Genomic DNA, 26,793 nt, shown 5'->3' on the forward strand with positions numbered 1-26,793 from the left:
ATCAAAGGGACTATAAAATCAGGCTTTTAAAGAACATGCCTACCTTAATCATCTTGTGGAATTAGGACCTATTTTATCTATTATCTCCTTTCAGGAATAGTTAGTTGGTTCAGTCAATCCATTTCCTCACACTAACCGGTATGCTCTCAGACCAGGTCACACTGGTCACACTACTCCATTTGGTAAACAAAACAGGGAAGACCCGATGGGTGGGGAGGGGTGGGAGGAAGCCCGCTTCTGGTAATTTTTGAATGGATAGGACGAGACTCATCAGTGAACTTCTTTGAACTTTCTTCCACGAAATGAAGAAAAATCTAAAGGACTTGGGCTTGCTGTGACATTAAAATCTTTAAAGCTACCATTAAATTACCTGCACCCCAGGCAACCTTTCCCACCTCACCAAAACGGCAAGGTGGCAGGCATGGCAAAGAACTGTAAAATCGCAAACACACCGATGAACCTAGCATGACAAAATAATTACAAGTAAGCTCCAGAACTCGCTCCAGGATCACCTAATATAACGATTAAAACATTTACTAACTCGCAAGCAAAAGAGCTCACTCAAAAAACTGAGAAAAGGCCACAGAAATGTTGGGAATCGCGGCTGTTTCTAGAAGCCCGTGTCTGCGGGCGGTTTCCAGACGCCTCTCCCTGCAGGCGCAGCCCCCGAACCCGGGCCTTCTCCCGGGGTTCCGCAGCTCAGCCGCACGCCGCCGGGAAGCAGGGGAAGTTTCTCCGCCGCTGCCTCCGGAGCCCGAGAGGTTTTGCGAGGCCGGAAAGGGCGGCCGGTGCTGCCACCTGGAGGCCTCGCCCGCGCATTTCAGCCGCGCTCCCGACCCAAGCCGGCCGAGGCGCCAGCCCTCCCGGAGCGCCCCGCTCCTCGGCTGCCCTCGCAGGGGCTCCCCGGCGCCACACGGCCAGTCCGCCTCCTGCACGGCCTTCTGAAAGCGGCTTCTGGCGCTGCCAGAACATGCAACACGCCAGCAAGTCTCAGTCTCTCAGCTGACCTCAGCATCTCAAACACACCCCGCGAGACCAGCAACAGCAAGATGTGTACACTTGGGAGTTTATTACTGTGTTGTCATGGAGTTTTGCCATTACTTGAACCTTCATATCCATCGTTCTCCTCTCACTTGGCTGCCTAATGTAAGAAAACTAGTAAAAAAAGACAGAACCTGGTATCATTCCTGCATGCCACAAGGAGAGCACAACTGACCTGGTTTCTGTCAAGAGAGTCAGTGTGGGTAGCTGCAAAACACTGTATTAAAGGTATTCACTAAATTACTCTCTAGGAAGAAATTTAAAAAATTATAATCACTTAATGTCTTTAAGGTGGTGGTGGGTTTCCTTACAAGGACCAGCTAAACATGCAGACACTGTGTGGAAGGAGGAACCAGTAGTGGGAAGTACTCTAAATGACAAATCAGGAACTGTTAATTACTCCCTAACATTAGACAGCCTCCCTAAGAAATACCCAAATGCTAAACAATCTGCAGAGCACCAACATGCACATCCACCTGTAATGCAGCAGCAGCAGTCTCTCAGGAGACCATGGCACAGTCTAGAACAGCAGTCAGCAGCTTCCATAAACTACAGAAACTGACCTTATGCTACAAAAATTCAATAGTTAAATGACTCTGCTTCCATAATGCTTAGTACTTTTGAAAACACAGAAATCAGTCATTATTTTCTTTGAGACAAGGAGCTCTGTTTATATATCAACAATAAAACTTTTATATATGGTAAGATAATTGTTCTTCCAATACAGTTCCTTTTATTTAAAAGCTATGGGTATCTTCAGGATGATGAAAGTAAGGTCTCTAAGCATTTAAGATCAGATATACTGAGTGATATTACTGGTCATATTGCACACTTAGTTTCAGTAGCTCTGACAGTCCTCATCTTGTCACTGCTTTTTCCTCAAGAACTTCAAGAAAAAAAGACTGCATGCAGGAGTATGCCCATGAGGTTATAATTTTTAGGAACAATCAATTTCCATCTCTCAAAGGCTAGACAGACCTCCTACAATGTCCAAAAAAAAAAGCCAATTTTAAGTTTTATTCCACAGTGAGTAAGCGTGGTATTTAAGCAGCTCTCTGCAATGTTTAGGTGTGGTTATTTGGTTTTCTTCTTCAGCATCTAAAATAGCTCAAAATAAGTTGTTTTGAGCACTGGCAGAACAAATAACTTTGCATTATTTTAATATGAGCCAAGTTTGCATAAGCAGAGCTCAATTTTATTTACTCAGACTAACCTTATAAAGAGATTGTACTAAAAATGAAACAGATTTTTTTTTCATACAACCACTTTCCCTATAGAGACATACCCTATGCAACACAATAAATAAGATCAGGCAGAAGATGACACACAATGAGAATGTAACCAAGTTTTGGTGCATAGATACGACACTTAGATATCCTCCAAAACACCAGCTTTCCTCTTCAGAACAGAAAAATATGCTATTTTGCAACAAGAGAGAAAAAATGATAGGTATTTGGATGTGTAACACAATGAAAATACTAAGCAAAGAAGTCCAACTTACCAACAGAGAACAGTAAAGAGTTTTCATGTTTGCTTGTTTAGAAAGCTGGGCTCAGCATCTTGTACACTTAAACTATTTTCAATTACTTTGAAACAAAACCACTTGACTATCCCTCCAGTACTGTTACAAAAAAGCTGTGAGATAACTTCAGCTTGCAACAACTTATGTACAACTGTAACTGCTGTATATAAAGACATAAGTAGACCAGAAGTTTTGAAAAAGACCCAATTTCACCTGCAAGCTCAATTTAAGCATTCCTATAGAAACAAAGCTTGAGAGAGAAAATCATTAAAGCACAGCAAGTCCAAACCAAACACATTTGAGACCTAAGATTGTAAAAGATACATACAGGTTTTCAGACTAACAATTGTGAACTATTAATATAACTCTCAGCTGCATAGTGCTATTACAGACAATAAAAGAAATTTTCATCTTGAATGTACTATAGCACAAAAAGCAGCATAAGCATTTGCAAACAGTAGATACTATTGAGTGGCACACAGCTCTTAAAATCCGGGCACTTAATTGAGATGCCTGAAGGAAGCAAATATTTTCTGAAAATTCAACCTGTTGTGAACAAGGAACAACTCTGAATTTGAGCCTAACTCTACAAGACTAACAATCTTTGTCAAATGAAATAAATTAGCTTCAGAAATCGTTCCTGTCTTTTATCTAAATGAACTAAGTTTACTGCCTATTTTAAACTGCTTCAACCTAACCAAGGGTGCTTGACCTTTTCAGTCAGGCATACCACATAGTCCACTCTGATATCAAGGGAAAGTTGTATACCAAGGCCCTGCCACACAAGGAGAATGATTTGTATGGTCAGCCTGCATGTGTGAAGACTGACACCTCCTCAAAGCACTAGAGCTGTTTAGAACACATTGCAGCCTCAAATGCCTCCAAGAAATAACCTTGCAGCCATACAGGGTATGTGGGTACCCTGCTAATGCTCCCAGGAACAGCAAAACTCCTGTCCTGTCCATCTATTTATTTATTTAAACAAACAACTTGAAAATTAAGATAGAAAAATCTGCACATTATACAGACTGTATTGGGAGATGAAGATCTTTCATGGCTATCACCCTTCTTGAGAAGCAACAAGACAGGAACTTATTTCACACATTTTAATGGCAAATCGTGAGCTCACCATGAGCAGAACCCACTGTTAGCAAGCAAGCTACAGAGAGGCAGCATGCCAGAGGTGAACAGTCCTGACAGGCAATGTGCTGCTGGTTGGTTTTAAGTAACCAAATCCTGGATCTTGTTCATTATGTAAACATAAAATGCTGAGGACAAACTCTGAGTGTTCCAAAATTCTCAAGAAAACAATTTCTGCAGGTCTAATCTTCCCATATGCATAAGCATAGCATCAAGCAGGAGAGTATAAAACTGACACAGTGCAGCTCTCTAAAAAAAGTCTTCTTGTGGGAGAGGGCAGTCTTGTCAAGAACTCAGCAGCCAGCAAAATTAACAGCTTTTTCTGCATACAGGAGTAACAGCTTTAAAAATAATGAACTAGATGTGGGATACAGATCATAAAATTGCTTTTTATGAAAAAGATCTATCATGTTAGCTGGTGAATCACTTTTAGGGGTAAAACAACACTGAAAGGATCACACACGTATTTTTGTGGCAAACCTGACAGAACTGATGAAAATTTTTCAATACCTATACTTCTTTCTAGGTAAGAGGGCACAAGCAATCACTGTTGGGCAAAAAAAACTAATTCCATTCACATCCTCTCAAGAGGAAAAACAACTCTAACAAGAGCAACTCCCTATTGATCATTTGAATAAAAACTGGTGATTCTGTGGGTCACTGGTGTTAAGTCACATCTTTATAGTACATTTTTTTTGGCCACTTGCCTGTTACATACGAAGAAACAAAGACTTACTAAGGTTTTATGTTTCTATTATCTACTAGGTCAGTTCTAGCAAACAAAAGTCTTCACTTACACCCTACTAAAAATTTGTATCCTTTCATTGTAACTAGGACTGGTTTCTCCCTGGGAAGATGCTCAAGATGCTGGGGTTTCTCCCTGGAAAAATGCTAGTTATGGATAAGTGCTCCAGAATTTCTTCAGTAACTTAAAAAGATCTTAAATACATGCAACAGTATTGTCATTTGTGAACAGCAAATTTTTGCAACTCTGAAAAAGGATTATAAGATTAAATTCATGTTAATGATCACCTTCTGAAAATTGATATTCTTCCAAGTCATAGAAACACACAATCCAAGCTGGTTTCTTTACTCTGTGTAACACAAGCTATTGTTCGTTGTAAAAAGACTGATTTTGGGAAGAATTTCTATTAAACATTCACTAAAACTTTCCACTTTATATCTTGTAATTCTTTAAATAAATTGACTTTAGAATACTTACCTAACCACGTTGCAATAAGAACAGAATCAATTCCCTCTATGGGCTCACATATTCTAGCAACTACTGGATGTATCTGCTGTGACAGGTAGTACTGAGTATCAATAGTAAGATTGTCTTGCTTTTGTAACTGTTCTGGAGCATAAGCTCGCTGGCTGGCACTGAGATCTGATCCATCCTAAAACAGGAGACACATAGGAAACAAAGTGTGAATAAAGTAAAATCCACATTGAGCCTACACAAAGGATTAGGCTTCAAATATTATGCATTATTTTAACCCAAAATTGCTACACAGTCCCTCTCTTTTGCTTGATTTGTTATGCATCCAATACAAATCCAGCAGTAGCAAAAAAAAAAATATTGTATTGCTGAGGCTGGCATCAACCAGCAAGTTCAAGAATGTAAATCCAGCTCGTATTATTGCAGCCTACACGTGCAAATCAGTAAGAGTAGACGGAGTAAACAGTCCCATCTGTCAATTCTGAAATGCATAATGAAAACACATTGTAATCATCAGCCCAGTTAAAAATACGCAGAGGGCATGCATTTTGGATTCACTTTGTACTAAACTAGCATTATCATTTTGCACAACAAGCAAATTTTAAGTCCTGGATATCAAAACTGTATCTGTTTGGCTAGGAAGCTGATATTCTTCGATTCTATAAAGATACAAATAGATGGAATGGTCAGAGAACAGCCCATGTTCACTGGCTTGCAAACAAATGACAGAGGCAATAGTATAGATTTGAAAAAGCAAATTCTGAAATATTTGGAAATACTGGAAGAAATACACGGTGACAACTCAAGCCAAGAGAGAAATGCCACTTCGAGGTTAGAATACACACCACATTCTTATCCACTTGAAAAAGGAAGATAAAGAGAAAATAATTCCTCCTTTAATACTGTTTTCAATTTAATTATTGCCTTCCCAAATTGAATTAAGTATCAAGGCTAAGATGATGCTGCTTTTCTGAAAAACAAAACTCAGTCTGTAGAACCTTATTCCGAGACCAGAACTACAGTAGGAAATTTTATTTTTAATGTATGTAAAAAACCTTAGAGCAGAATTTAAAGTAGTATTTTAGCAAGTATCCAGTAATATAATGGCGATATGGTGGAGGCAGGAGTACCATGGCTTTTTTGCTAAATGCTTTCCTTTTTTTGCCTTTTTTTACAGCAAAATAAAACTAATGCATTACCATATGACATTTTCATTTTTCAGTTAAGACAAGCTACTGGTTTCAATAGGGTCAGCAACCACAGACTGAAAACCCATCACTAATAAAGACAGACTGCAAGCCACTGGTCCCCTCCTACTCCTTTCAGACAACTTAGTATTCAGAACAAAATTAATTTAGGACTATTCAGCTCATCCAGCTGCTTTGCAAAAATAATTACAATGCAATTCCTCCAGCTCCCTTCTTTCAACAAGTACATTCTTCTCTTGCATTGTGCCATTGCTCAGCCATACCCATGGCCCAGCTCTCACAAATCTTGGCAGCTTCGTCACATCAGGCTAAGAACTCTCAATTAAATAAAAAACAGTAGCTTTCAGCTTCTAACTATCAAGGAGCTGGAACAGTGGTACTCTGTAGAAGTCAGATTGCCCAGTCCATGAGTTTGGCATAAGACATCCCATGGTCCTTCTAATCCAACCTAAACTTTTTTTTAATAGCAAATCCAAAGTGAAGTATGTATTTATACACGCATTTATAGGACAAACACCTGGAAACAGGAAGTTTCTCAAATTCCCCAGTCTTTCCAACAGGTACTGCCTGGTCCAATTGAAAAGACAAATTGAGGCAGGAAATAGTACTTCACCACCACCAATTTGCTTTCCAAGAATGACAGGTTCTTCACCACTAGAATTTTCTTCTTAAAATGAAGACTGGATGTTTTCCTTAAAAATAAGTTATAGTTCCCCAGAAAAATTAATTCAGAGAAATTTTATCAGCCACTATATGGAAACAGGTAGATGAGCTTAGCTGATCACAATGGTTCTTTCTGGCTCTGTAAAACTAAATTTAGTACAGAAATCTGACCGGTTTAACCTATAACACAGGATAATAATCTCACTACAAAGAAACAGCAGAGCATTTTTTTCCAGTAGTTGAGTTGGTTTGCTTTGCAATCTCTCAAAACAGTATCTAGTATTTAGATATAAATAAAGACATTTTTACCTGACAAATGATGTATGACACTGTGTCTCCTGCCTTCACCTTTCGGCCTCCTTGAGAGTTTATCCACATGGCAACATGCACATGTGGCAAGCTTTTTTTGTCAGGATAATCTTGTGGATCTTTTGTCAATGCCTAAGAGATCAAAGGAGAAAACAGAAACTATGAGAAAAGCTCAGTGATTGACAACTCAGAACTTTAAAAGATAGTATTCTATAGTAGCTATCTTCATCCATCCACTATTCACAAGTACATCCGCAACACAAAAAAGATAAAAAACCTGTAATAAAGGTATTTTCTAGATATTAAACTAGGTACCAGTCCTTTATAATTACACAAAATAGAAACATACAGCCAAGGATTATCCTCTTACCCCTGCACCACTTCAGGTCATAACTACTTTATATTCAGATTTACTTTAACTGTATTTTACAAGCTTTGTAGCAGAAGGATACAACTTAAAATTTAAATATTTCCATGTGTCTCATGCCATTGATTCCACAATGAGTTCTTCCTGTTTTAAATATTTACCATCATCCCAATTCTTAGAAGCAACTTCTACCTCTGATTTAACAGCAAAATACATTCTTTCATTTTTTTTTTCCAAAGTAGTAAAACAGAGGAACATTCAGCACTTAAAGTGAAAATTATTCCATATGTATCTTTTACTGGGATACTAATTGCTCTTAGAATATTTGCAACCAGAACAGTCTTTTTTCAAGTCAACCATAAAAATCACTGATTTCTCTAACACTTGTCTGACAATCTGAACACATTTCTTAACTGATTGATTAACATAGTCTTACAGAGCAGACAGCTAGCAAAAGAAAGAGGCTTTGGATGGAGCAAATTTGGGAAATCTCTTCTATTAGAAGTATGAGAGGAGCACGTAATACCCAATTCATTAGTGAAACAACCCCTAATGGGAGGGAAGCAGGGAGGTTTTTGAAGTTAAAAATACAGGTTTCGTTGAGGAGTCATAACAATAAACCAAAACCACAATGCTGTTTGCTAAAACTCCTGTAAATAATGTGTATTTTACTTCTTGCTGCAAGAAAGTCTTCAAAGAGATTTCAAAATTACTATTAGCTTTTTTTTCTAAGGAGCTCTGAAGGGAAATAAACTAACAATAATATGTTTTTATATCAGTTTTATAGGAAACAGAATGCTTGATTCTTTTCCACTGCATTCTTAGTTTATGTATTTTAAATCTGACATATAAAATATCAATTTAAGAAAAAACTACTCCTGAAAGTTTGCGCTATGATGTCATTCTTAAAGGGCAGAATGAGTGGGGAAGACAGCAAGATGGGACAAGACACAAAGTCATTATTCTGATGAAGACAGGCCTCCAGCCCCACAAGGTACTTCTTTTTCCTTGTAATGTAGGATCTTGGCAGTATGTTCCATGCTATTCAGTATCCAGTAAAACTCCTGATATTTAACAGCATCATAAGGATTAAAAAAAATGTAAATAGCAGTCAATATATCCAGGAACAGAAAAGTTGCTCTGAGACAGAAAAGAAAAGGTATCCTTTACCTTGTTTATTTCAAACTGATTTACTGGGATCTGGCCTTTGATCACATTTTCTCCAATTTCTATAAGCCGCCTTTGAATATTTTCCACGATTACATCTCGGGGCTGATCAGAAAGAATCTGACTGATTACATAGCTGTAAAAACAGTCCGGAAATTAAGAAAAGCTTAAGACATGTAAAGACATTACAATAAAAACAATCTGCTCTTCCCCGGGTTACTTCTAGAAGTTAAAGAGCCTAAGGATGAAGTCTTGTGTAAAATCTATAGGAATTTGCCAGGATATTTCATGTTATGTTTTATTTATTTACTTAGTTTACTAAAAGCAAATTACTGTAAATAGTTCTAATGTTAAACAGTGATGTGGAACTGCTGAGTGCAACTGGTTTCTATTTTCTGCTCTTAATTTCATTTTGCCATTTATTATTCCATAGCAGGTATCTTAAGATGGGAGAGAAGAGAAAATATCAAATAAGAAAAGTCTTGCCTATTTCTGTAAAATGTGGTTGGATGATCTGCCAGCTGCAGAAGAGTTAGTCACTAAAGAACACTCTCAAACATTTGTATAGCTTTAATTACTAATACATTCCTAACTTGGAAAATTTGCTTCTATTATGATGCATCTTTTCTTAGAAAATGCAAGTCTTAAGAACAGTAAGTGTGTGGTATATTTTTACAGATGTTAAAAAGTATTCATTTCTGGATACATTTGGACCACAAGTTATTTAAGTTTTCAAGAGGCAGTACGAAATATACGTTGAGTCAGCCCCCAGATGACCACCTCTCCACTCTACTAAATTTTTCTTTCTACAGTGCTAAATGCATTATCTCTCTTGAATTTCAGTACAAAAATGCCCCATGGAATGACAATTAACAAATCATCAATCAAATATCCACCATAATGAAGTATCAGAAGTCTCATTTGAAAAGCGGAAGAGAAACAGCCTTTGGGGGAAAGGGATCAATAATCTCCTCAGCTTTCCTCTCCTTGACCAGCTTTATTAGAGGATGCTGACAGGGCTGACCACCAGCTTCTTTAAGCATCTTTTGAAACAATCTGACCTAAAAGCTGTGACTCCAAATGCTGATAACACCTACCACTTCCACAAGATTTCAGATGTAGTTTATTAAACTGCACATACGAAATTGCAACTCAAATGCACAGCTTCTACAGAAGATACAAAACCAACAGTGACATTAGAGACATTTGGACTTGGACTTGCCTGAGTATAATCTGTTACCAATGTCAGAAAGTAATGTTGTCACCATCTCCTACAAACAAATCAGTTGAAGATGCCTTGATACTGATGTTAGTCATCAATCTGCACTGGTCAGCAAACAATATTAAACATTTATGAAGCATGTACTGTTTAAAACAGCAAAGAGGACAATGCCACAAAGAAACTTACTTTCCAGTCTCTTTTGCAAGATCACACCAGTCTCTTCGGACGATATCCAGTCCTTTCAGTTCTTGTTTAGTAACATATTTCCCATCTCCTGTTGGTTCCACAGTCAGAGCAGCATATTTCTTCTTCTTCAATAGTAGCAAGGACTTAAAGACTCCATCAATGTCGATTTCCAACAATTTATATAGCTTATTGACTTCACTTTTGATCTGTGAATTTAACAACATTAGAACAAATGCAACACCTTAATGACTATGAACAAATTAAATTTCCATCTAGAAATGTGTAATTTTTCAGTTTTAAAACAAGTAATATTACACACTTTGTGTCTGCATACACATGTTCAAGACTCATCAGATATAAATGAGCAAAATTAAGTACACAGTAGTCACTATGAGCTACTACTAAAATTAAGGTTCACCCATTGGGTTCTTCAGGATTTACAGCTTGGTATATCTAACTCCCTAATGAAACTCGCCAGAGAAGCATGGGACTGAATGTGACCCTGCAGATAACTAAATACAGCCCATTTTTCTAGGGCAGCTACTTGATCTAGCCCCTCATGTAAATGAAGCAAACGAGGGACTTCAGAGTAGGGTTCCACTTACTAGGAAAAGAGACAGTCACTTAGAACTCAGTCACTTAGAAAGTCACTTAGTCACTCCCTCAAACCAGGGAGGGAGAATTATGACTGCAGACCGGAGCACTGTATGTTCAGGAAAAACATGCACAAATGGGCAAGCTCTTATTTACATCCTTTCTCGCAATCTGCCTACATTTTCTGTAGCCTGGTTTCTTTGAGAGGAAAAGGTGCAGTTTTTCTACACAGACTGCCTTATACACATACAAAAGCTTGAAACTACACTTGACAGGTTGTCTTCATATAATACCAAGTATCAAAATCCTCCACATCTGTCTTCCTGGAACAGAGGCAAAAGAAGAGCAACATCTCAAAACAGCAACAACAAAGCACAGTTCCAGTACACATTCACCCACTTACTGGCTTGGCTAGAAGCTCCCCACTTTCATTTTTCTTTTTACATACATTTTTACTTTACATGGTTCAACAGAATATCCTGTTCCGTCTTCACATTCTACTCTTAATTTTCTTTCCTCCACAACTTTCTTTCCCTCTTGATTTTCAGTATCTCCCTATCCACTTTTACTCCTCCATTATTTCAAGTTCTCTCATTGGAGACTAGCAACTATGAACTATCCTTTTCTCATGCCTCACTTAGGTTTTATATAAATTAAAAGTTGTTCTGACATCCAATGCATACCCCTAGCAAGAAAGAAACAGTATTTTCAAGCATAAAATGTCAATGGTTTTCTGTCCAGCTTTGGCCCCAGTTTTTGTTAAAACTTTACTTACAAATTTCCCTTGTATATGTATACGTGTGTTCAATCTTCCTCACTTAGATCTCCAGTCTTCCTCTTGCAGGAACCATCAATACTTACTAATCTGGGTCTATCCTTAAGAGTTTTATATTCCATGTATTTTTATAAATTATGAAGGACATCATAAGACAAAACAATTTTGCCAAGAGGTTCACAAAGCAGTCAAACAATTCCTGTGAACATTTTTCTGCTAATTTTTAAAGACTTCATTTTCTTTTAATATCATGCTAATCAAGTGCTTAAAAAACAGCAATAGTGCAGTATTGAATGTACCGGCAAGTCTGACTCAGATGTACTGAAAATGAGAAACATATGAAATTCTGCTGAGTGATAACTAAAAGGGGCACAGATATAAATAATGGGGAGTAAAGGCAGGAATGAACATATCCAGAAGCCTGTGAGACAAGGCATTGGGTGTGAAAATTCAGGAAGAAGATGAGAGAATATTCTCCAATGGAAAAACAAAATTAACCTCTCAAAGGAATGCTTCATCACTGAAGACAACCTATAAATTCACACTTTACATCAGAAGAGGTTACATACACTAACTGCTCTCACAGTAATAATTTCCATTAAACCTGTGTGCCTTCCAAATTGTCTACATTAAAGCAAAAGTGTAATGAATGGAAGACCAATACCCTTTATTTCTGAACATGAAATTTTGGGAAAGAAAATATAATACAATAGAACAGTGACATTTCTTAGAGCATTCTTTCTCAACAGATAAAATTCTGTATCACAAAAATTGCTTAAATGAATGGTGCAAAATGAGGAAAACCTAAATGACAGAAGTCTTTGCAAAGAAGCCACTATTACTTTCTTCAGGAATAAGCAAACAAACAAGAAACACGTGAAACAAGAAACAGAAGAACCTTTTTTTTTTTTTGTCACAGAGAGAATATTGAGAGCCCCAAGTTGCACAACTCTGATGCTAGGTTTGAGTGTGTGCTTACAGACATAAGTTTATTCCCTTTTAAAATCAAGTACACAACATGAAAATATTAATCAAAACACGTATGTGTAGTTTTAGTTTGGTTTTGTTTTTTCTAAAAAAAGAAACCCAAAACCAACTGCTACAGGATAAGAAGTACGTGGAATAAAGCCTGAGATTTTACTCCTAAAAAGAATAATTAAGCAGGCGACAAGTTCAAAAATCTGCCTATTCTCTCAGTAAAACTGAATCAATGTCAGAAGTATTTAACCTATAGCGATTATGCTGTCGGACTTTATAAAAATTATTATTATTTAACTGTTCTCCCATAACATTTAGCTAGCAAATGGGAGTACAGGAACATAAACCAAACCAAAATGAAGCCATGCCTACACAAACAGCTAGAGTAAGGTTAAACTTTTTTATACACTACTGGATATACACTTGAAACCATATGTAGTCTTGTACATGGCAAAGAAAAAAAATAAATTCTTTCTTCCATGCCATCAGCCCTCCTATTTGGTTATCACATCAAAATACTGCTTCTTTTTCCATGTTCCTGAGAAGCACCTACTTCTCAAAGTACCAACTTAGCATGAAGGCAGGAATATTCTAAAAACACACCAGAATCACTCTTGCCTTAAAATTATATTACTTTTGTTTCATCCTATACTGAAAAAACCTTCCATGTCTTCTGTGTTTTTTTTAGAGCAGCCATAGCTCTCATTTTCATCACAATTTCTTTCATCTTTCAAAAACAACTTCTCTCACATCTTTTCATTAAAAATGATCTGCAGCATTTCTCACTTCTATAATTTCAGAGAGACACAAAACTTGCACAGTCAATTGCCAGCTGTTAATCAAACACATCTCTTCCATACCTAGTATTCACTGGAAATTAATGTTTTATTTTACCACTGGAAATCTGATAGCACACAGAGTGTAACACACACTAAGCAAAACTAAACTGACAGACATCTCTCATGTCAAAACAAAAAAACACATTAAAATCAAAACTGTCCACATTTTAACTGGAACTAATATGGAGGAATTATACCTTACATTTTGGCTTACTAAGTATTCAGATAGTCTCCTGGTAAAGAGCTTTACCATTGGTAAAAAAGCTCATTATACAACAAAATGTTTCATTTTTATTTAATCACTTTTGAAAATGCACAGAGTAGCTACACTGGATGATAGGGCACTCTGAGCTTTTACTACTTCATAGCTACCACATGTGGCCACCTTCTTCTTCATCATGACCTATTCTCTGCTTTTGCCATGGAGTTCCCTCTTAATACTATCTGCTCCACTCAGTGTTACAAGACAGACATGCAGAAAAGCTTTAAAAAGAAAACAGGTTCTTTACCTTGTTGCCCAGCTTGAAGACTTCCTCCAAATTGGTGCTATTCGTATTTATCATAATGGAATCCGTGTCTCCATAAATCACTTCAAGGTTCATCTGAAGGAAACAAAGTGCTTTGAAAAACAAAATAACTACTCCATCTTTTTCAAGTCTCACCTCATTTTCAAGATTCAAAAAGGTTACAGTCCACATATTATCCCTTAAATACTAAAATGTAAAGCAAGTTTTACTAAGAAGTTTATACATTTCATTAAGACATATTAGTATTTAAAGAGAATAATGAAACTCAGAGCACTGATAAAATTCTGTTCAGTTGTGCACAAAATATAAGCAGCTACAATTTTATTAAATTAATGCTAGAAAAATAAATCAGTGGACAAGTCTGATCTTGAAAAACCGCACAAACTCTAATCAGAAATAACTTTGGACTACTAGGACACAAGATGATCAAAGACTGCTGGACAAATTCAGGCTATTCAGATAAGGATTTAGCCAATGTGCATGAAAGATATTACTTCAGTCAGGTACCGTATCCCATTTGTTGCCATCACAATGCTATTGCAAAAAAAGCCATCCTGGATTTAAAAAAAATCCCACCACCCTAGACACTCTATTTCAAACACATCTAGTGAAAGTATTGGCTTGCGGATACAGTAACTGAGAATGCGACAGTACTGTCCAAATTAGGCTGCTGTTCTTACACTTCAGATTATGCTTCCTATTTCCATCTTCCCACTCCCATCTTTTTTCTTCTACCTGTGCTAGTCTTCCCCTGGCCAGCAGATGTTTCAGGGAACAGGTCACTCCTTTTGGATAAGATTCTAGCTACTTATGACCCACAAGTTTTGTATCCCCAGGTTGAACTACTGAACAATTACGCCAGGAGATGAACACATAACACCTATTTGAATCCTCTCTAACTGACACTGTCCTTCATATCATCTCTTGTTTGGATCCCTGAAACAATTCAAGGAATTGTTACACAATATTGGAAAAGACTGTGTTTAAAAACCAGCCAGGCTGCCACAATATTCTGGGATAATGGACCAACCTCTAGACGAGTTGAAGCATATAAAAAAGCCTGAGGTGCATATGAAAGGCATAGCAAGAAAAAGTGTGAAAAGAAAAAATGTCAGCACCAGTACACATCACGAAAATAATGGGCAGGTGCATCCAGCTACACAATATTAACTTGAAAAAAAGAAAATTTGATGTCTTCAATGGTGGAAAATCAATGCAGCTGTAAAAACTGCAGAATGGCTATGTCCATGTTAAACTCCACACAGTAAAAAACCACCCTGTGACAGAGTTTGAAGGATGCCAAAAAATAAACTGTAATAAAACAGTGGAACACATGGTGTTACACATCTGTGAGTAAACTCTAATTAGCACTGTTGCTAATTTGCTTGAAACAGTGACACATAGGCGTCAAGCAGGGCCCAGATCATATCTGTGGTAGGAAAAGAAAAAAAGGCTGTAATCCATTAGGAGGGATTAAATTTGTAAACCAGGCATCCTAAGAAGCGATTTCAGGTCTATTTGGGCTACAGTTCTCTTAGAATAAAAAAATTTCACCAGGTGTGCTCTTTAAGAATTGTTGTTTAATGAAAACGCTCAGTGTTACCTTTTGCACCATCTCCTTGGTATGCATCAAAATCTGAAATTAAAAAAATAATAATAATAAAAGATTAGTGTATGATATAATTACAAGCTAACACATGCAAACATATCCATTAGGTTGCTGACTCCAAATGCTCTCACCTTTCAAAACAAAGCAAACCACCTCTCTCCTGGCAACACACAGTCATCTCAATACTCCTTCCTATTACATGAGTAAATTCTCATCTGACCTTATATTAATGCTATTATTAACTCCCCTAAAACAAGATTAAAACAAATCTCAAAATTGCATGTGCGCACACACATTCTACCTTAGGAAAAAAGAACATTGTATCAAATACTCAAAGAAAGACTTATCAGGAAGTGCCAGGATTAAGTGTCTTTCAGTAACTTAGGTCAGTTGTCTCCTTTATATCCATCATCTTATCTCAATATCGAGTTTCTTCCCAAAACTATCCTGTCTTCAGTGCAGCCTGGATGGTGCTCACTTAACAAGAACCAAGACAAAAGGCTCAGTACCCTTGTAATCATCTCAGAATGGGTCTTCAAAAAGCAAACTCCTTAGGGAAACCAGAACTGGGACAAGGAGCTAGAACAGAGATGGGAAAAATGGGCAAATCTACATGTAACCAGGTTTGCTCCTTAGCCAAGACTGCATTCTCTGGCTGCTCTGAAAAGTAATTATCTGAACCTTATAAATACCTATAGAGACTTCACATGAGTAGGCTACCACTTCCAACTGTAATACTGATCAGCATAGTGGAGAGGGGTAGAAGAGCACATCTGTAGCACAGAAAAGACAAGAGTAAAACTAGCTGCTGCAGCAGAAAAGGCTTGATGAAGTTTGCACAACTGCATGAGAACCAACATTTGGTGAGGCCACATCTGGAGTACTGTATCCAGTTCTGGGCCCCTCAGTTCAGGAAGGACAGGGAACTGCTGGAAAGAGTCCAACGCAGAGCCACAAAGATGATTAAGGGAGTGGAACATCTCCCTTATGAGGAAAGGCTGAGAGAGCTGGGTCTCTTCAGTTTGGAGAAAAGGAGACAGAGGGGTGACCTCATCAGTGTTTACAAATGCGTAAAGGGTGAGTGTCAAGAAGATGGAGTTAAGCTTTTTTCAGTGATGACCAGTGATAGGACAAGGAGTAATGGATGCAAATTGGAGCACAGGAGGTTTCAGGTGAATATCAGAATATTTTTTTTTTACTGTGAGAGTGACAGAGCACTGGAACAGGCTGCCCAGGGAGGCCGTGGAGTCTCCTTCACTGGAGACATTCAAAACACACCTGGATGCGTTCCTATGTGATGTACTCTAGGTGACCCTGCTCTGGCAGGGGGGGTGGACTAGATGATCTTTCGAGGTCCCTTCCAACCCTTATGATTCTATGATTCTATGATCCATTCCGTCAGTCATGTGCCCATGTTTCCACTGTATTCCCCAATTCCTTCCTTATCAGAATCCTGGTGCTCTGGCACATAGCTCTAGATTCTACCTTGTTAGTCCCAGTTCCCTGGTTTCAGTCCTTTCCATCTCAGCATAAATCTCAGTTCTTTTCAGCTAGTCATGCTACTCGTATACCTTTATAGTTTTAATTTTCTAAAAGAGGATTACTTTGAACAACTTGTTACAGTAATGGCAGATCAGAGTCAATTAGGTGAATCTGAACAATTTGGTTCTCTACCTTTAAAAATAGTCAGGAAACACCCTAATTTTACAGATTATATTAAATTCAGTAACCTAGTCTAAGATTTATTATTTTTCATTAATTTAATTACAATACTCCTTGGCCATATTTGCCAAAATTGTAGAATTATTACTTGTAGTCAAGAAGTCTGTGACAAGGAGCTGAGCAGCAGGGATGCGGAAGGAAAAAGGACAAACAGGGAAGTGCTGACCACACTCAGGGGAAATAAGACCATTTTCAGGGAAATCTCAGGACTTTCACAGGGCCAAAATGAATCCAAGAGTCTTGACTATTGCGATATTTATTACTTTTATCACAGCAACCAACTCTGAAACAAAGGTGAAATGTCCACCTCTACGTAACAGCACACAACCAGGAGGACAGCATTACTATTCATTCAACATTAATCGGAAGTTTATTTAATATTTCTGAACCTTTAGATAACCACAGCAACAAATACTGAAGTATGATCCTCCACTATGTTTTTGAGGTTTGTTTTGAATTATGCAGCTGTTCTGGTTTGGTGGGTATTTTGTCCCTCAGTGATTAACATATGAAAGAACAGCTATAATACCTGAGCAGAGAAGCACCTGGGGGAGAAGACTTGTGCAGGAGGAGAAGATCGGTGCTGGGAAAGGTGAGCAGTGCTGGTGGTTGGGGAGGAAGAAGGTGCCCAAGCAGAAGTTTTCCTGCAACCCATAGAGAGGTGGCAGCTGTCCCCCTGCACTCATGGAGGAACGTGGTGGAACATTCCCTGAAAGTGCCAGGAGGGGTGAACTTGGCCAGTGGACTTGGGATTCTGTGGCCAGAGGATTTGCTGCCAGTGGACTCCGATTATGCAGCTGTGGAAGACCTCGGTGCCAGGGGAGGTGGCTTTTCCTGAAGCAGCCCCTGACTCTGTGGGAAGCCCAGGCTGGAGCAGCTCCGGACCTCGTGGGAAGGACTCGTAAAGGAGAGGTTCGTGGAGGACTCTCTCCCATGGGAGGGACCCCATGGGGAAGCAGGGAAGGACTGTAATGAACCCTTCTTCCTGAAGAGGAAGGAGCAGCAGGAACCACCAGCCTGTGAACTGACTCTAAACCCCATCCCCTGTCCCCCTGTGCCGCTGGGGGGAAGGAGGGAGAGAAACCGGGAACAAAGGGATTTGGGCCCAGGAAGAAGGGAGGGGTGGGGGTAACATATGCAAACCCTGCTCTGTGTGTGTCTGTGTCCTGTGTGTGTTTGATTAGCGTGAAATTACACTATCATTTTTTCCCCAAGTTGAGTCTGTTTTGCCCGGGACCTTACTCAGTGAAGATCCCTCCTTGTCCTTTGTCTCAACCCAGGAGCTTTGTCCTCCTCATCCCAGAATGTGTGTGGGGGGGGGGAGTTGAGTGAACGGCCATGGGGCTGTCCTTTGTTGTCGTGTTGGGCCCAACCCACAACAGCAGCAAAGAATTATGCACCAAAAACTATATTCCTCTTCCATTCTTAGTTTCATAATGCTTGATTTTGCCAACAATATTCTCTTTCAACAGTTTCTGTTGAGACACACTTTCTAGCCACTTTCACCTTCAAAGAGAAAGTCTTTCACCTAAGGATGGACTCACTCTCCCAAAGTACAAATACATAAATTTAGCAAATATAATATGACACACCAGAAGGCTGTGCTGCTATCCCATGAGATCTAGACAGGCTAGAGAGCTGGGCAAAGATGAGCCTCATAAATTTCAACGAAGACAAGTGTAGAGTCCTGCATTTGGTGAGGAGTAACACCATGTACCAGTACAGATTAGAGGTCATCCTGCTGGAAAGCAGCTCCATGGAAAAAGACCTTGGAGTCCTGGGACAGCAGTGTGCCCTTATGGCCAAGAGGGCCAATAATATATCCTGGGATGCATTAAGAAAAGTGTGTCCAGCAGGTTGAGGGAGGTTCTCCTCCCCCTCTACTCTGCCCTCATGAGACCACACCTGGAATACTGTATCCAGTTTTGGGCTCCCCTATTCAAGAGAGACAGAGATCTACTGAAAAAAGTTCAACTAAGAGCTACAAGGATGATTAAGGGACTTGAACATCTCTCCCATGAAGAAAGGCTGAGAAAAACAGGGCGGTTTTGAGAAGAGAAGCTCGAGAAGGGATCTTATTAATGTCTGTAAGTATCTGAGGGGTGAGTGCCAAAAGGAAGGGGCCAGTCTCTTTGTGGTGGTACCTAGTAATAGGACAAAGAACAATAGGTATAAGCTAGAACACAGGAAGTTCCACCTCAACATGAGGAGAAACTTATTTGCTGTGAGGGTGACAGAGCACTGGAACAGGCTGGCCAGAGAGGTTGTGAAGTCTCCTTCGCTGGAGACTTTCAAGACCTGTCTGGATGCCTTTCTGAGTGATCTGCCCTAGTTTTGGCCCTGCTCTGGCAGGGGAGTTGGACTAGATGATCTCTAGAGGTCCCTTCCATCCTGTAGACTAGGTATTAGAAAGAATTTCTTTACCAAAAGAGTGGTTGGACACTGGAACAGGCTGCCCAGGGAGGTGGTGGAGTTGCCATCCCTGGAAGTGTTTAAAAGAAATATAGATGTGGTGCTTAGGGACAGGATTTAAGCACTGAACAGGCAGATTAGGTTATGGTTGGTGGATTTAGGTTATGGTTTGACTTGATGATCTTCAAGGTCTTTTCCAACCAGGATGATTCTGTAACATTATATGATTCTATGAATATACCGTTCTCTTCGAGGCACTTAAGGAAAGCCTAGGTTCCAAACCATGACAGAACTTTGACACAGCTGATTCACTATGAATGTCCTCATCAGGGTTATTCCCCAAGCACATACAGGTATCTATGGAATTACACAGTTTTTGGGCCAAGCTGAAAACACCCAGTTAGTTTAAAGGCCACCAACTGATGCTGCAAACGAGGTATCCAGAAAAAGCAATGTCTGACCTCTACTGAAGTCCGAAACTGCAAAAAGCTCAGCTGGCCTAAATTGTCTATGTAGACAAAGAACAGGAAAATGGTGAGGCTTAACTGCAGATTAACTCTGGGCTGCATGTGCTCAGACACACCCAAATCCATTTTAATCAGAAGCTTAAAAAATTATTCCACTCCTGCTCATCTCCTAGGGAGTGAATAATAGATGGCACCACCCCATCACCTTTCTGTGGAATTCTGAAATTATTCTGAAGACATATAACATTGCTATATGACATCAAATTTCATATACCATAATCAGAATTCCAGCTTGTTCACCCTTTCTGCCCTTGTTATTTAACTCCTACAGAGAAAGGGTATACCTTTCCCTTAGTTCTCCAAAAGCAAACAGGACTCCCTTAAAATTTTCAAATTTAACAGATAAATGAAGAATTTATATGTAAAAAAAGGGCAGCCTACCATTATGTTCCTTGGTAATCTCTGGCATTTTCTACTCCACTCTCTGAAACAATGCTCTCTCTTGATAGTAATAAAGAGAATGTAATTTCTTTAAAAAAACAGGATTACCCCCTACTAAAAAAAGACCACACACAAAGACCATTTCACAATTGTCTCTGAGAACAGCAGTGGATGTAGGTAATTACAAGAGGGTCACAGACAAGTTAGCTTCATCAAGTGACTGGCATATGTTAGTGCTACCCATTCCGACAGGAGATCACTGCTAAGTGCCAACAGCTACAAAACAGACGGTTATAAAGCCTTGCTAAATTCATTAATAAGGCAGTCGGTAGTTACCTGATTTCACAGCAACACCTGCATATTTATCTTCTCATTACCAATGAGATGATGGAATTTTTTTCAAGCACATTTCAAAAATCTGCCAACTTCAAGTGTAGAAAAAAATAAACTTTGTAGTTAATTTTTCCCTTAACAAAGTACAGCTATTGAGAATAATTGTTCAAGATCTTACCCTGTAATGTCAACTGCAGCAGAACAAAGAGTATTTAATTAGCAAATCTATCCAGTAATTCAACACCTATTATATAAAATGCCTTCGTGATTTTATTCAGGATAATTTGCTAAGAGGGTTATTACTGACATTCAGATGAAATTTAAAATTCCTACGCAAGTCGAGTCATAATAGCAGTAATGATCCCCCCAATCAGGAGATACTGTGTCACACAAGGTTCTTTTGCAATGCAGCAGCCGATTTCCTGACTTCTTAATTTCTGGGCTCAGCTCAGTGAGAGCCCTTCATGCCAATATTTCAGTCAGCAATACACCCTTAATGGGACTCTATTAAAAAACCTAGAATAAAAATTACTCTTTTTTGGTTAAAAGGAATGACAGCACTGCTATCATATCAATCACTAGCAGTTTCTGAGAAACGCACAGCAAAGGAAGGGAGGTTTATAGTGCGGCTGGGAAGACAGAAGAAAGAAGGAAGAGAATAGGAAAATTGTTACTTGGTAGTTTCCTTTTGCAAATAATACTGCACTGCTCATGAGAGCTAGACTGTCTTGCAGGCAACCCAAGGAGGAAGAATTAATTGCCTGGCAACCCATCTGTACAGCCATGCCCCCTCCCCCCCAGCAAACATATACTTCTAAAAACCTGTGAACTACTCAGAACAGTGAACATCTGTGAAATTCTATTTTAACTTTTTCTCTTGTAAAAGCAAGACTAGCAACACACATTTTCTCACCCATGACCTGTGAGTCAAAAAAAGTGGAAAGACTGTAATTGCAGACAAGCAATCATCAAGGTGCAAAATCTCTGTCCTAATTTTACCCCAACTCACCAATTACCTAATTAAATGAGGATGTGATTTAAGAAAGGGAATTATTAAAAACTCCATGTAAGAACAGCATTACCATTATCGATATCCATTAAATCAATTTTTTTTAAATATACATTATTGAAAAACCACTGAAGAGTACCTTCCACCAACACGATGCAAGCTAAGATACCCAAGTTAAAAAACAGTGGGACAGGGCACAACAATAACACACTTATCGAAAGATCTCTCCTGAAGACACAGATTTTCTTTACAATCATGGGGCCACAGATGTGAAGAAACAGAAAGGCAGACTTAACACCCCTGAAAACACCAACCAGAATGATTACAAAAATACTGCCTGAAGGATGCATATTAAAAAAAAATTAAAAATTCACTTTTAACAAGGAGAAAAACTAACATTCTCAGGGCCTTGGCAAAAAGACTACCTCTAGTTCTGCAGTGTAGATTTTATACATTTTTCCACCTCATCCCTTTACCTATGCAATTATATACTAAGAAAACAATTCTCTCATCAGCTACAGTAATTCACATCCTTCTCATGACACAGAGGAGCAAATGGGCAGGAAGAACTGTATTCCAGTATATAGCTCATCTACACAGAACGCATTTCTGAACTTCTGTATTTTTGTAACCTATTCATTAGCCTTGCTAATATTTTTGATAAGTAGCCTCTAGCACTGATAAACCCCAGCGACAACATGCTGCTAAAAGATTTTATGAAGGAGGATTTACAGAAAAGGTTTCTATCACTGGACAAAAAGGCACATGTCACAAGCAAAAGTGAAACAAAGATGGAAGTCTTGTCTGTCACAAGGAACGAAGCCTTTCCATTAGACTATGACCTTGATTTAGAGAAGTTTGAGTGACCCAGGTTTAAGTAGTTAATAAGTATGATTGTTTCAAAGAGCTTTTAACAAGTATTGGCTTTACTTAGATAATGTATTCAAAGTTACACTTGCCAAAAAAATACACTCTTGGGAAATGTTAACAACATCATAAACACACCCCATGAGGCAAAAATCTTCCCTTCTAGCGTTTTTGGTTTTTTTTTCAGAAATACTGAAATTAACTGTCCAAACTCCACCCAACAAATTTACAGACATTAACACAACTTTGGTGGATGCTGTGTATAAAACTAGAATAGGATGGTGCACCAAAAACAAAGACAGAATGGTTCCAAGGGCTGAAGCACTGTACACAAAGAGCCAGTGATACAACTTTACGTGGCAACAAATGGCAGGATCATCTTCCTCACAAACAATTGAAAGTGCACAAAATAGGCAAAAATAGAAACATGCTGAACAAAACAAAAATCCTGTGTGCTTTGTCACATTTTGACAAGGAAAGCAGATGACAGTAAAACACGGAAGATGACAAAGCGCATCAAATTACAAGTTGAAGACAACGTTCCCTTGGTGCCAGAAACATTCATGTCTTCAAAATTCTACCGTATTTCAAGTATTTGTGGCGTGTTTCACTGAGGAGAACTGAAAACCAGAATTACTGTACAATTATTGGTTATTCTGCACAATAAAGCAGATTTTGCCTATTTTGGAAAGGACTACTTTGATATCAAAATGAAAGAAAAAACAATGAAACATACTCCTACAGCTTTGGACAAAAGTTAAAAAAAACAAACACACAAACCATTCTGCCCTGGAAATTAATTTAAAATCCTGGAAATAGAGAAGCTGAGTGTTCAACAACGAAGTTGAACACTGAAGTGCATAGAAGGTGACCAACTTGGTGTTCCCAGAAGCAGTAAGAACATCATGTACGGGTGGATAACTAGGTATGACAGACATCTGTAAGGCACAGGCATCTCCTAAGCCTCCATTATCAGTAATGCTCTTTCCAGAGAAACCAAACACCAGAACCAGTGGCATTTCTTAGAGAAGCACCAGGGCTCAGAGCCCACCCACAAAATTACTTTCTTTCTGACCAACTTAAAACTAAGAAAGGAGAAGAGAATTTTTTTCCCCGTTTCACTCCATGAAAAAACAAGATTCACAACACCTAAAACCCCTCGAAGAACATGGTACTCAAACCAATTTCAGGTAATCTACTCATATGAACATTTATTTAATTTAAATCCATTAATCTATGTTTGACAAACATTTTGTACTTAGCTATAAAGACACAAAGGGAGCATTGCTTAGTAAGAAACATTGTGCCTTTCAAGTACACAGCAGTTACATCAAAAGTTAACCTTGTCATGAAGCACAAGTAAAAAAACAAATAAAGAAAGCAAGAATATGACAAGCATCATATACTATTGCCTAATCAAACCAAAATGTGTGCTAAGTTAAACACATACAGACAAGTATATTCTTAGAGAAAACAGCATTTGTTTCACTGAAATGAACAAATATTTAGCTTTATTTTGCTTTCCTTCCCAATTTAAACTGGTTTAACACATTCAGAAATAGAGAATCCATCTTTCACTAGAAAAAGTAAAAATACAAGAACAGTAAATAACTACAATTAATTAGTTATAAATCAAAGTTTCCTGTTCTGTGAGACAAGTTAGAATCCAGCCAAGGTTTAAACCAGAACATAGGGATTTTCCTCCAAGTAACAGCAAAATCTGTTCCTGAGTAGGGAAAAATAACCGTACCATCCTCCTTTCCAAACTATAGTTTTAGAAACTATTCTTCAAATATGTCAGGGTGTTTCTCAATCTTGACATGATAGGAATATAAGTACTCCCAGTTGAGTTACTCTCACAGCAATATAGCGAGAAGTCCTAAAGAAATCAGGGAGTAGGTCTCAGAATCAATAGTGAAGACAGTTTTTCAAAAATACCAAGTATTTCTGTTAATCATAAAAAGAAATAAAGCTAATACTCTAATGACTGAAATATTTTTGAAAGCAGTGGATGAACTCAGTGCGATATCCAAGATGACGGCAAAATCCGTAAGAACTAAATCTCCCGTCCCTCCCCCATTTTTTTTTTTCAGTAAAAACCAGAAAACAGGACTTGTAACTCTGTAAAACCCTGCTCTCTTATCTTCCAACTGTTCAAGAAAATTTCATTACAAAAAAGAAAGGTGTGTTGTAAGAAAGACCCTTTAAGGAAACAAGGGAGTATGGAGTTGGCAGGAAGTGAACCTGGATTAATTTCTAAGGTTCTCCTGGTCAGCATCTTTTAAGTAGTAACCACAGTATGTGACTGGAGAAAAACAAGTGCTAAATAGAAAAACAGAGGCAGAAAATGCTGCCTGATGAGTATTCTTAAAAGAAAATGGACTTCTCCTGAAAAACTCTTCTTTCATCATGAAAAGATGGTTGCCTATCAAAGCAACATCTTTTCAAATTCAGAAAAAAAAATTGCCTCTTATTACCCTCCAAAGAAAGCTTTCTTAACTAAATTCTTAAATGTCATGCAAGATTTCCATAAAGCACATTAACTTTGTTTCATTAAATTAGATATATTTAGACAACATGACATTTATTTATGAAGTTAAACAATACCCATTCATCTTGCATGGTTGTACAGCTGGTGTCAGTGGCACGGCTTTGGTTTTTATGTTCATGGACCTCTTTTGAGGATCAAGAAATGCTTAGACAGAGCAGGAACCACCTGTGTAGGGCAAAATGATCTGTGCCAACATGCTGCCCAACCAGGTAAGCTTTAGACCAGGACTGAGAGGGGTGGGAGTGCAAGTCCATGAGGAAGTTGCAAATCACCACGGGAGTAAAAGGTGGGGGGAGCATACTGTGAACAGGAAGGACCTTGTAATAGCACAGGGCTGAAAGGGGCCCTCTTCAAGTGTATCCCATGAAAATAACGTAGTGCTTAAAAGACAGTGTTACGGAAAAAGCTCTGGCCCTTTTTTTTCAGGGCATCAGCAGGACTGGGTGCCTCTCTCAAGAGCCTGCACACTAACGCCACATGGCATGGGGAACAAAGAAAAGGAAACAGAAGTCTGTATGCAGTTACAATGCTATGACTTCACTGGGATCATGGAAACATGGTGGAGAACATGATATTCAGAGTAGGTTCCCAAAGACTGGAAGAAAGCAATCCCTGATATCCTCAAGCCCTGGGAAAAGGTGATGAAGCAACTAACTGTGAAAACAACTGCTTTCCAGACACGCAAAGCACAAGAAGGTGCCTGGGAGTGTTTTGTGTTCATCTACAAAGGGGAAATCCTGCTTCACCAAGCTGGTAGCTTTCTATGAAAAAATTACTGGCTTGGTGAACAAGGTGGGAACAGTGGCTGTTGTTTATCTTTACCTTAGTAAGGCTTTCGACTCTGTCTCCCATAGCATCCTCAAAGCCAAACTGATGAAGTATGGGCTATGTAAGTGGACATGGAGATTGACTGAAAGTCGGCTGTACTGCTGGGCTCCCCTGGTTGTGACCAACAGCACACAGTCTCTAGTGACGCATCCCAGGGGTCATTACTGGGTTCAATCCTGTTCAGTGTCTGTATGAATTACTTGGATGATGGTGCAGAGTGTACCCTCAGCAAGACTGCAGACAGCACAAAACAGGGAGGAGTGGCTGATATACCAGATGAATCTGCTGCCATTCAAATGAATCTCAACAAGCTGCAGATGTCTCATGACCTATAGGAATCTCAAATTCAACAAAAGGACTGGCTAAATAGCAGGTTTGCAGAAAAAGACCTGGTCATCCTGGTAGACACTAAGATGACCATAAGCTAAAAATGTACCTTTGTGGCAAAGGCAGCCATGGACACCGTAGGCTGCATGAGACAAAGCACTGCAAGCAGATTTGATTGCCCCTTTATGCAGCCCTGGTGAGACACATGTGGAGTGCCAGGTTCAGCTGATCTCACCAATATGAGAAAGATGTGCACATACTGGAGCAAGTCCAGCACAGGATCACAAATGTAATTCTGGGCCTGGAGCATCTGTCATGTGAGGAGAGGCTGACAGAGCTGGGACTGCTCTGCCAGGAGAAGATATGGCTCAGGGGAGAGTTTACATTTAACTGATGGGTGGGAGTAAAGATGACAGTGGCAGACTCTTCTCACTGATGCCCAATGAAAGGACAAGAAGCAACGGGCATAT

General features: G+C 38.8%; 1 protein-coding gene across 4 annotated transcripts in view; it reads right to left on the reverse strand.

Moving 5' to 3' along the window:
• Nucleotides 1-26,793, reverse strand: part of POLA1 (DNA polymerase alpha 1, catalytic subunit) — a 202,625-nt gene that overhangs the window by 112,682 nt on the left and 63,150 nt on the right. For all 4 annotated transcript variants that reach the window (XR_007888390.1, XM_051608243.1, XM_051608242.1 and 1 more), the window contains exons 27-32: nt 15,361-15,393; nt 13,740-13,832; nt 10,045-10,250; nt 8,640-8,772; nt 7,103-7,234; nt 4,926-5,100 (exon numbers count right to left, since the gene is read on the reverse strand). Coding sequence is in view for 3 of the 4 variants with exons in the window: in XM_051608243.1 (XP_051464203.1) it covers nt 4,926-5,100; nt 7,103-7,234; nt 8,640-8,772; nt 10,045-10,250; nt 13,740-13,832; nt 15,361-15,393 (772 nt within the window). In the remaining variant the exon portion in view is untranslated. The remainder of the gene's footprint in view (nt 1-4,925; nt 5,101-7,102; nt 7,235-8,639; nt 8,773-10,044; nt 10,251-13,739; nt 13,833-15,360; nt 15,394-26,793) is intronic.

Source organism: Apus apus, chromosome 1, assembly GCF_020740795.1.
Source record: "Apus apus isolate bApuApu2 chromosome 1, bApuApu2.pri.cur, whole genome shotgun sequence".
Taxonomy (NCBI): domain Eukaryota; kingdom Metazoa; phylum Chordata; class Aves; order Apodiformes; family Apodidae; genus Apus; species Apus apus.